The sequence below is a fragment of the Opisthorchis viverrini genome (assembly GCF_000715545.1).
Source record: "Opisthorchis viverrini unplaced genomic scaffold opera_v5_204, whole genome shotgun sequence".
Classification (NCBI taxonomy): Eukaryota; Metazoa; Platyhelminthes; class Trematoda; order Opisthorchiida; family Opisthorchiidae; genus Opisthorchis; species Opisthorchis viverrini.
In genome coordinates this window covers 348627-361002 of record NW_008751860.1, presented here as the reverse complement: position 1 = coordinate 361002, position 12376 = coordinate 348627, and the positions used below count along the sequence as shown (strand labels likewise).

The following is a 12376-nucleotide window of genomic DNA, read 5'->3' as shown; positions in this document are numbered from 1 at the left end:
CAAATATCGTAGCGACTGAAACATGAGGCGGCCTGGTGCAGCATATTCAATTGCCTGAGAACATCATAAACGAGAGATTCAGCTGGGTTCCAAGTGAGTCTGTCGAAAGAACCAAATTAGGTTGCAAATGAGTGTATATTCGCTAAAGTTTGGGCCTCTTTTTCAGAAACCGCCGAGTCCTTTTTGGCAGCCTACGGTTCATCAGAGCGCGTGCTGGTTTTTTGGGGGCGAAGGTCATCCTCGTGAACTTTATGGACAATGATCCTATATAATTCTTCCGCTGAAGCTGGTCCCAGTGTGACTTGTTCAAGTTAGATGCGCATTCTTGAGAAGTCTGCAAGGCGGAAGCCTCGAAACCACGTTTTAGGTTCAAGATTTCTGGCCCAAAAGCAAATTAAGTCAAAGGTCAGCACAGAGTGAATGCTATGTCCCAGCGGAACGTTAATTATTACCTGATCAACAAAGCGTCAATCTTTGGTGGTGACCAAATCCAGGAGGGATGGTATTTGGCCTGCTCGGTATCTGGTGTGTGCAACGACGTATTGTTTCCAAGCTCCCTATGGAAAGACTGCACTCAATGTCGATGCAAAAAGTCCAATTGATCCGACGCGCTGGAGCTTCATCCGGAAGACATTTGCAGCCTTGAAGTCACCTATCAGCAGAAGATGAGTGAAGTGAAATTTGCAGGAGAGTTGCACAAGGGCTCCTGTGAGGTGTTGGTCATCTTCAGGGGAACTCGAAGAACTTAAGTAGACCACACCGAGAGGGAGGGAATCGGTCCTGCGAGCGGGATTTGGACCCACACTGCATTGCAAATGGGTGCGCGGGTGGTGTCAGACAGGACAGTCGGGATTGGTAGGGCTGCAATTAAATATAGAGCAATCCCACCTGCCCACCCTCGATTTGAGTATTCAACATATAGCTACGGCTAGAGGGGCTTCCAAACCTCCAGCACAAACAACCTGTTTAACGCCGCCCACTACTTTAGGCTACCTCGAGACCTTTTTTCATGTTCGTCATATGGTTCTGGGCCTCGCCCAATCCATCTTCCATGCCCAAGTATTGCCTGCCATCTTCAGTTTCACACTCACGTCTACGCTTAGAAAATGCATGGGCTACTGAGATAACCACATCCGAGGCGATCTAACTGTGTCTGATGGTGTTGATCTAAGTGGGGAATTGCAATCCTAATAATAGGTTAATTTCCCAACTTGTGGAGATCCTACCGATCGGGGCACACTCTCCCTCACCGCCACGGGAATAAACATCCTTCAACCCACATCCAAGTAACATATGTTTCCATAATTCTAATAATCTCGTCTATGTCCTCTGAGTGATCGATGTAACTTAAATTGTAATGTGTCCTTGACAAACCCTAGCTACTTCGACAATCCCAACTGACGCACCCAGGTCGCTCCTGTACGAAGCTATCTGCAAACTAGAGAATGAATTAGCGTGACGTTACCGCGACAGCCATAACCGGTCCGATGTACTGCCCGTTTTTCACAAGATCTCTATTAGTTCCCTTACGGGCGAGTTTCATGCGTGCAAGAGACCATCTCAATTCTCTTGAGTCATACCAGAAATCCAAAGTGCCGACCATTCCACTGTACCGTCTGACTTTTCTGCCCACAAGCCCGACAATTCATCCGGTGGAATTAGCAAGGAATCAGTACACCAGTGAAGGCAACACCTTGCAGTTCAACCAATACATCGCGTGCTTCACACCATGAAAATGCCGTCGACACTGTTTCCTTGGCTTTGTTTTGCGGGACAAGTGATACGAAACGTTCTTGTTCATAGGTCACTAATAGCCTTCAATTCGAGTGTGCGCGAACAAGAACGACAATATCAGTGCGTGCTCTATAAAATATCCTCAAATCCAATACGGCGGAAGCAAGTGAAAAATAACCAGTTTCTCTAAATGTGAATTCTGTAATCAAAGAAATCCTTGAGCGCGTTAAAAATTTTTGCATAACTGCTACTGTTTAGGAAAATTTTGCGGATTCTACTAACTTTCTTCAGGTGCTCATCTCGATGTAAAATTTCCTTCGTTCAAACCATGGTTACAAGGAAAGTTGAGGTGTGCGTCTGAGTGGACGGCCCTTGATCGCCCCCTTCTGAATGGCGTTGACTGCGAGATACTACTACAGAGCTAGGAGGCCAACACGTGTTACTCTCTAAATTCAGTAGTGGGAGTTTTAGTTCAGGCTGATCAGCAACCGATTTACTGGCTCGTGCCACATGCACGCAGATGTTATACTCCCTCACGTGTTCTTTCTCACCCAACCCAAAAAACTGCCCATGTATGGTACGTGTGCTACCAAAACGAAGGCTGCAGTCAGAGTTCGGCAGCATTGTTAAAGGGTGCAAGACCTACAGCGCCATCCACGTCTAGGGGCCAGATGAGGCTGAATTACAGCGGTGATGGGGATTAATGGGTCTGGCCAAATAATGGTCATCGATGGTGTGTTGCTGCGGGCCTGTTCACAAGAATAGAGTGAAATCTGGCTCTAGCAGCGGCAGCGACAACAGCACTTAATCAGTTTGTACGCGTAGCATAGTGTTTTCTCCCTGTGTTGTTTCTCGTGGAGCCTAATAGCCACTTATGAGTTTCAGCAGCTGATGCATGCTGGATTTACTAAGCTCGGATCGAGTTCGAAATTGTATGGATGTGATTTGCGTTTTCGGTTTCGTAGAATTAAGCCGAAGTATTTGGCCCATTTGGGCACATTTGTAGTGGAAAAGGTAATAAAACGCACATGAGTGTCGGTTTTTTTCAGATTTGAGGCATTCTCGCCTTTTAAGGATGAGGAGATGAAATGGACTTTACCAATGGCGCTTACACATCCGTTTAGTTTCCGCCTCCTGTACGGTGCTGGAGACAACATAGAGTAGTCTGCTTTGCGGAAGCTTTATATTATTAGGGCAGTGCGGTTTTCTAGGATGGTCAATCACGTAGCTTCCTTTGGTTGGAGGCGGGATCTAGCAGTGACAGACGATGTTTATTCGCTAAATGGGTGTGGCTGTTAGCGTTTTCAGCTCACGTGTTGGATGTGGGTCCATCATATTTGTTGTGTCTTGATGTACGGTAGTGCAACTCTGTATCGGTCCCTTGGCTTCCCGCTCCGCCCACTATGGTATATCATAACGCACGGTAGCTCTACACAGCCCTTTATGGAGACGAAGGAAAATCATTACAACTGTATATATATAGGGTAGTCACAGTGTTCCACAAGGTCGTGCCAGAATGTCCGTGAGGGGGCGAGAACCGTCGAGTCAAGGTGCTTGACTCGGATTGGCTGGCATTCTGACCAATCAGGGCATGCCTACGACTGGCCCGTGTCCTGCACGTGACGCATGCGCACAAATGGTGTGATGTTCGGTTATTAGGAACGGCTGGCCCCCGAACACCTCCCCCTTCAGAGAGCTGTCCAGCCGACTGCTGCTTTGAACTCCACTGTGACGACTCATGTAGGTTCTGTCGCACGTCGGTCCGTCCCTGGGGCTGCCAGCATGCTGATCTGGAATCCGGTACCCTCCACTTGGGAGGTATGTCACGGCTGTCCGGTTTCCAATGCGACGTGGTCCCCTCACCAGACCGCAGTCTGTTGCCTGAAGTTGGTTCACTTGACGCGGATGTGCTGATGTTCTTACGTGTGCCTCGTGTTTGACATCGTCGACCCTGCGTCCACCGTGGAGAGCATTCCTCATATATTTGAATCGGTGGCTGGTCTCTGTGTGACTGTTGTGGCGTCCCTTCTGCCGGCCCCACTTCCTTGACTTTCCGGATAGCAGTAGGACGATCCGCCTGAACCTGCGACTGTAAACTGAACGGTTCAGATCGCGGGTGAAACGTTGCGGGCTGCTGGGAGGGTTCACCAAATTGCACTGAGGTGAGAGGGCTACCGCTGCCGGACGCCAGAAGCTGAATAGTCGCTGTGTCGCGTATGCTCCATCTGGTCTCCGGTTTGGCTGCAACTGTAGCGACCACAAAATCGTCAGGACGTGATGTTCTCGTGAACGTATCGGGGCCGTTTGCAGTTGTTTCGTCACAAACGGCATTGAGGGGTTCATCCAACAGTTGAAGCTCATTAATCCAATCCAGGCCCAAGAGATCAAGGCCTGTGTAGTTCGTGAGGTAACAAGTGCCACTGAGATGAATTCCCTTGAACGTTACGGAACAGTTCAGCTTCCCGGTCAGTTTGAGGCTTCCACCAGATGCATTACGAACGATGCACTTTGTGGGTTCCACTGGTGGCCTTCCAATTTCGTTCCAGGTTCGTTTTGAAATCAGAGTGAGGTCAGAACCTGTATCCAGTTGGAGAGTAACTGGTGTGCCATTGATACATAATGTGACAAATTTACGTCGACCAGGTGATTTCATCCTGAATGTGGCGGTCACAGCCTCTGCCTGCGTCCTTTTGTCGGGTCGGTGTTTGCGCGAGCTCCTGAAGTTGTCTCTGCAGCATTCTTCTTTGTGACCCTTTCGACTGCACTTACTGCACCTGTGGTTCCGGTAGGGACAGTGGCGTGAATAGTGCCATTCTTCACAAAACCAACAGGGTGTGGGCGGTTTTCTTGGAGTTCGTTTTGAACTTGACTTCCTTTTGGAAGTTACTTTGCATACCATATCCGGCTGAGATAATTTGGAATGTCCAATCATGGCAGCATCAGCCTTGAGATTGATAAGATGCTGGCATTCGGTGGTAAGTTTCTGAAGCGTCAACTCTGGATCCTGTTCAATTCGATTCAGTAGCCGGGTCCGAATATCTGCATCGTGTGGTGATTGAAGACCAGCCACAAAGATGAGACACTTGAATTGATCCTCGGTCATGGAGCTGAGCTGAAAGCGCTCGCATTCTCTGTTGACCACACCGGCATATGTGATGAAATCCTCAGTATCCCTTTTGGTAATCTTGAGACACTGATAACGAATATTGAACAAGGAACTTTGCTCACCGAATATTTGGGCCAGAATTTTGACAGCATCTGCGAAACCAAGGTCACGAGGGAGTTTGGGGAGTATGAAATTTGTGAACCGATCGTGTTCAGCTGTCCCCAGTTTCCGCAGCAACAGTTGAACTTTCCATGCATCATCAAACTGAGCGAAGTCGGTTTGAAACATGTCTTCATATTTCTTGAACCAACTTTCGAAAGTTCGTCCAGATTCAGCATCCAAATTGAATTCAGTAATTGAGCTGGCAGCAGCATCTGCGGAAGGAGACGGAGGCTCACACTTTTTTTATCTCATTCAACGACATACTGCGCATCAGAGATTCAACAAGCCTCAGTTGTGCTTCTTCGAACTGCCTGGGTTGTTGCTGTAAAATTAATTGGAGTTGCCCTGCCGAAATTGACATCGTGGGTTCGGGTTGTCGCCAGTTGTTGCGTCTTGAAGTGCGGTAGTGCAACTCTGTATCGGTCCCTTGGCTTCCCGCTCCGCCCACTATGGTATAACAAAACGCACGGTAGCTCTGCACAGCCCTTTATGGAGACGAAGGAAAATCATTACAACTGTATATATATAGGGTAGTCACAGTGTTCCACAAGGTCGTGCCAGAATGTCCGTGAGGGGGCGAGAACCGTCGAGTCAAGGTGCTTGACTCGGATTGGCTGGCATTCTGACCAATCAGGGCATGCCTACGACTGGCCCGTGTCCTGCACGTGACGCATGCGCCCAAATGATGTGATGTTCGGTTATTAGGGACGGCTGGCCCCTGAACAATATTTGTAAAACCTAGGCCAGTTTAGGGGGGCGACAAGTTCCAATTTACTAGGTGGTGTTTTGGCTTCTCCATGGGTAGAACAATGGGGTTAGGTAATGAATTTTAGTGAATGTCGTTGGAAACAATAGTCATTTTCGTTAGTGAAATTTAAGAGACAATATACCGATGCTTAAGAAATCGGTAATCCGGGTCATTCTAGTCTGGGCTACATTACGTCAAGTAATATGAGTTGGAAAGGAATTGAGCACTTCGTTCTTGTCGTGGTGTGCCCCAAGCTAAGATGCGTACACTCATCACGGTTAGTGATTCATGGCAATTGCCCCACCGATTCGCCTTTTTCCCAGACGCTTTTGTCCTCATATGCTCATACCTACCCGACACTTGCCTTGGTTCAAAAACCGCCCCGTGCATGTGTACGTGTGCCACTAGCCTACGAAACCTCAAAGTTCGGTCCTCTCAGATGGGTTCGATTTGACTTCCTCTGTCGTGGCTTCCCTGAGACTGCTCCGCCAGTCAGAGTCACGGGACCGGCTTTGGAAGGAAAAACGAAACCCAAGCTGCAGTGCTAAAATCCCCCTGGCATTGTCTGGTTTGTGGACCCTAGCTCTGCTCTGTGTCAGCCAGTGACAGATTTGCACCTATTTTGATGCCAAAAACATAGACACCTGAAGTTTGTTGTGTAATTTTACCAACATTGGTGTAAATAATTCCAAATTCTTTCTTCTGGAATTCAGGATCGTCAGACTTCCGTGTGTCCCAAGTTCCTGTATTTGAAACCCAAGTATGTGTAGTGGACCTGAAACGGTAAACCACGTGACCCAAAATAAGTCCTGAATTGCTCAAACTTAGGATACGCTAGATTTTGGCAACTAATGTCTGATTAAGTAACGATGGTGACCCCAAGTCGTGTAGCTCAGAGGGCATGGCACATGCTGGTGCGATTGGTGGGATAAATGTTCCCCAACACCCGCTCGGTATTCCCTCTAAGTAGTCCCGGCTGAGAGATCGGAATTTCGGTTCTTGTTATTTGCAAGCATCCACGAAACATTGCGGATGAAGACCACCTCGGACCACACCGTGCATAAAGTGATAGCAATTCTTCTTTAATGTTACAGATACTCTGCAATGCCCATGGCCTACATCAGTGAGAATAGTTGCATCTGCTTTCGTCAAAACAGAGGCTACACCGCACCAAAGCCCATTCCGCCATCCAAACAGAGAATACATCTACTCACCACTCCCAGTGGTAGACACGAAAGACTTCGTCGTTATGCATCACCAGATTAAGGTTGATAGCAGTGCTTCGGGGACTGGTGACTATTTCTCAAGCACACACTTCCTCTCCTGGTATTATCCAACTCATGTAGTAAACATTCGATTAACCAGTTAGCAGAGAAGTCCGTTCCCGGCAGCCCTTACACATCTGATTCCCATATCACGCTTTTGCGCGCTTACATCGGCTTTTACTAGATCCCTCGTAATATCAAATCGTGTGTTAGCAAACTCAGCACCTGGTCGCTTCTTGCAATTTCATCTATATTTAAAACTGCCTCCAATCTTCAATAACTGCCTTCCCGGTTAACAATTCAAATGGACCGCCCTTTTTGGACTGATGGAACTGTACCCCATTTCAGTTTTACAAGGCATCTATATTCTCCGTTTTCCTTACCGCACAAATCGTTTTTACCGCTCCGGTTATACCATTTTTGTACCAAATCCTTGGGCAGCTACATGTTGTTTTAATTCATGAGTTTGAGACGCGGTTTCGGTCACGCGTTGACTGTTGATCCACATCGGCTTTGCTTGCCTTTTGGAGTCGAAAACCGTTGAGGTTTGTAATTTTGTATTCCGCGTAACTACTTTCGTTTGTATATTACAGCACATTTGCATAGCCATTCGTTCGGAGTTTTGCCGGTTTGGTTGCTAACCTTGGTGCTCGTTGCTCAAGAATTCGAAACGGTCGTAACATCGCTAGCCTACTAGGTACAAATCTATCTATCTCCTACTCCATGTAATCACTTGTCATCACCCTAGTTGCATCAGACGTCAAGTTTTTCTTTCTGTGTATATTAATGCATATTATCCCATTTTATATTCCCCCAAACTCACTATTTTTTGCGAATGTCCTCCCATTCCCTCACCTTCCCAACCTTAACCTTCGGAAGTGACCTCTTTGGATGACCTGGTTAGCTGATCTTCACTCCACCTGGCCTATGGTCTACAACTCCGGGATCACCAAGCGGACCAAGACAACCTACAATCCCATATCGGTTTCGTTCCAGCCTGCTTCCTCGACCAGGCTGAAATGAATACCGCTGCTCAGTGAACTGCACACCCCAGCCGAATCACCTCAAATGTGGCGTCCGTCACGGGACTGTCCAAAAACGGAAGCATATCAGGCCAATAATGGCACCGCACTTCCATACACAGTTTGATAGCACACCCGCAACTGTTCAATTCCTCCTCCAACCAGGCCCCCTTGCCCACTCGTTTCATTAACCCCAACTGCCACCACGACATTCATTTCAACCTGTTGGACTACTAGTTTGAATTCAACCACTTATTTGTCCCCATCCAACCAAACCCCTGCACCCGACTTCCCTACAGCAGTGCAACCCGTGAGTTCGCTTGTTCACAGATTGCACCACATTTTTGAGACTTAACATGCCATGTTCTCCCAGTTCGAATTATCCCATCCCCACCTCCACTTTTGCTCGTTGCGACTCCGGCCATTTACTCAACCGCCCAAGGTCACACATGGACAGAAATGGCTTTCCGGTTTTAGTTCATATCAGCCAACTGAGTCTTTGAATTAGTCGGAACTCATGCCTATTGTTCCCTACAAGTTGCAAAAGAAACATCATTATTATTTAAACGAGTACTTCCCACTGTTTATTACATTGTCCCCTTTTCGGGCAATCCCCACTACCCGCAAATCTTCCTGTCATACCCCATTCTGGCAGTAAACACATGATGATGCCAGACGGTTTGCCACCCACAAGTTGGGAATATATATTACCATTATCTAATGGGATCAATGTAATAACCATGACTAAATAGAGGTATATTGCTTACCAGGTAACCAAAATAATTGAGTCAACTTACGTTAACAGCTGGAATAAAGCAACAATGGTTATTTAAAATAGACCAACAGCAAATTTTGCTGCGGGGGACCTCGAAAACAGGGACGGTCTACTTACATTCTTGTACCAGCTGATTATGAAGACTAAAAAAGGGATAAGAGAGACGCGTATAAGTGGCAATGTTGGGGTAACTGATGTAGCAGTTTCTGCATATTTATGCATTTACTGGCACGAAACACAAGAAAGTTGCAGTTTCCGTAATGTCGCCAAGGAGCTGAAGGGCCACATAGGGGTATGAGCGTCCAGTAGTCCGAGTTTGAGAGCAGTCAGTCAAGTAGACGTGGTCAGGCTTACCAGTAATGATAATCTGGATGAGAAGAGCAGGTAAATTATCAGGTATCAAAGTGAAACAAGATAAATTGTCAAACCGCATTCAAGCAGGAAAGGCAAACAATAAGATGCCTGGGGAATAATTACATAGAAAACTACAACCAGTGGATCAAAGAGGGCGGAAGAGGCCCGCAAATGACGCTTCTTCTGCCCTTATTCTGTTTTATTCTCTAATGAGCACTAGTGGAGATTTTCAACTCACCAGATAAGGATAAGCGTTTTGGTTATTATCGACCAGAATCTGTGTGATTTCTGGCTTAGAGTTTTTAGGCTTTTATGAAGGCTGGTGTGATGAATATGGTTGATGCTGTGTTCACTGCTTCATCCATCATTCTCTTGTTTTATTATTCCAATTGCTGTGCACACAAATCATTTTGAATACATAGACGCTACGCGTTACGCTGTGCAGAATTCTAAATTTCCAGTTCGTTTGATCGTGCATATATACGTACCTGACACAATTACCACATTTTGATGTCACGGCTTTAAACTTCGCCACAAGTTTTTTTTCTAAAATGCGATATCCGCTTCTGTTCGAAAAAAAGAGTTCATTACTAACACTGGTGGTATTGAGTCCATTATTCCATGGTCAGATTCAACTGCATTTTACCCCAGTGTTGCGATAGTCCCTAATGTAAATATACCTGCGGTATCACTGTGCTTTCTCCATCTCTGGCTAGTAGCTATGCGATTCATGTGAGGCCGATTATATTACTCTGATGATTTGTGGACACTGTCGACCAACGCCAAGTGCGGAATTACTACGGCACGCCTGCGTAAAAAAGGCCACGAAGTTGCACTATATCGATTATCAGATTCAAGTATGTTTTTAAAACTTGTTCTAAGAGATGCCTCCCTTTAAACATCACTGGACGAAGCCTCTGATAATCTTAATGTGTTCGGCACGCCTTTTGGGTTACTGCGATACAATCTCCTTCCCTTTGGTATGAATGTCCCAACACGTTGTGAATACAATTACAAAGATTTCGGCGGTGTCTATACGCGCCAAGGTGATGTCATAGTGCATGCTGAACGTTCAGTTATACATTATATACATCTGTGGTCCTTACTGAAGCGATTTTTTGAGTAGATGAACTTTTGCAATTCTATCACCTTTATGTCTTGGCTGCGTTGTGGATGACAGTGGTTTTAAACCCCATACGTACCGCAAATGTCCTCTCGTAAATGTGGCATCACCAGCTAATCTACAAGAAATGAGTTCTGTTCAAAGAGCCTCAATATTATTCTCGTTATGTTCGCAATTTTACTAAGCGCGTAAATTGCTTGTTCATCCAACCTGCCAATCAATTTTCTCGGTCCCCAACCAGAAAAAGAAGCCTTGTGAAATGCTTGGTTCTACTCAAGCTTCAACTGTTTTGAAACCATTTTCTGCCGAACATTCGACCACCATTACCGATGCACCTCACACTGGAACATGGACAATCCTTGGACAATGAGGTAGACCGGTGCTCTGCACATCCCGTCGAATCGTAAGGGCCGAACGTTGATATTCTCAAACTCAACAAGAAGCACCTGTGGTATATTGGGCTGTCAAACAGCTCTATAATTATCATTTTGGATCACAACTTGCCACTGTTACTGATCACGAGGTTTTTAGTTCTTGTATTGTCCTGCAAAATCCCCGGCAAAATCATCTGCCGCCGTCATCTGCCATCTGCAACAGAGTATTATTTCCCTGAGTTCGAATATCTGCACGATTGCTTATCGTAGCGCAAAAAGGCTCCACCATACCGATTTTTGATCCAAAAATTCATTATGCGACTCCGATTTAAACGATTTACTTTATCAGTCGATTCAGCCATTCCCAGATGAGCGGGATGCTCTTGTTGCTGGTACTAGAAAACATTTCGCTCCCACTTTTTCTGCGCTGCGAAGTGGCTAGACACAGCACGAGTGACGTCAATTTCCTCCAGGTTACTTCCATGGAAGAGTCTGTCCGGTTCGTTGGACATTTTGTTGTATTTTATGGATAGAGTTGTCGACCACTGAGTGAGAGAGAGACTGTTCTTACAGATTTACACCCCGGTCATCTTGGTGCTATTAAAATATAATCTCCTGCACGCTTGTCACCCCGGTTTCTGGAACTAAATGTTGACATCAAATACACTGCTAAAAATTGTGTTAACTATACGTACAAGAGTCATAACAAATTTTTCGAGTGGTTTCAGTGGCTAGTTACGTAGGACACACTTCATCAAGCGTAGTAAATGCTATGCTTTCATTGTCATTGACTCAGCTGCACTTTGGCCTAGAGTTTTCTTACTGCTTCTTTTAGTGCTGAATTCACACAACGAGCACTGAGGAAAGTATTCAGCCGTTAAGATATACCGGCCGCCTTGGTCACTGACAACAGCGCACAGTTTACTGCAAAATCCCTCGAGGAACGAATGAAAAGCCTTGGATGCCAACATTGTTTGCTGCTCCATGACATCCCCAGTCAAATGAACTTGCTGAGAAATTTGTAAGAATGCTGAAACCTCCCAGTACTTCATTCCCCCCTATCTTTTTTGTGGAATTAGATCCGTGGAATGAATACTTGTTTACACAGTACAGGAATGCCGTTCATTTGGTTTCTGAAAAGAGACGCGATCCTTTAAATCTTGATCTTAACGTACAAGGTCTTGATAGGCCAAAGCGGCTTATGTTACGTTTTCCAGGGGATATATGCCTCTGAGAAACGTATATGTTGGAGGTCTCTCAAGCATGTGCACCTGAAGCATCTCTTGGTGTGCATACAGACAGCCCTTCTAGCGTAGTAACCGTGCTTACTGTGGTCTCCGAGGGCATCCAACAACCGGTGGCCAGTACAAGCGAAGAAACAGCAACGGAAAAGTCCAGTTAATTTGACTGTATTGGTCTTTTTGCAGAAAAAATAGCGCGGATATATATGAGTAGTGTTTTGATCACAAAAACTCGAGTCGTTCTTTCGTAGTGCGGTGGGGGATAGGAGGTGGATTTTGGGCGTTTTATAAACCAAAACGGCTGGGACATAAGCTTGTTGCCGAGATACCATTTTGAATCTTTGTTCAACAATGAGATTGAAAGATTCTCGGATATAAATTGACATGGGGAAAGACGCGAAGCTCTGGGTCGGTTTGGTTAAAATTTGTTTGCGTTATGCCACCTTGCAGACCAGCTGCATGGAAGGTAGTG

General features: G+C 46.0%; 1 protein-coding gene across 1 annotated transcript in view; it reads right to left on the bottom strand.

Moving 5' to 3' along the window:
* T265_08154 (hypothetical protein) overlaps positions 1-12376 on the bottom strand; it is a gene marked incomplete at both ends in the record, with an annotated part of 93647 nt that overhangs the window by 80471 nt on the left and 800 nt on the right. The window contains one exon of the mRNA XM_009173874.1: positions 3202-5201. Coding sequence (XP_009172138.1) covers positions 3202-5201 — 2000 coding nt within the window. The remainder of the gene's footprint in view (positions 1-3201; positions 5202-12376) is intronic.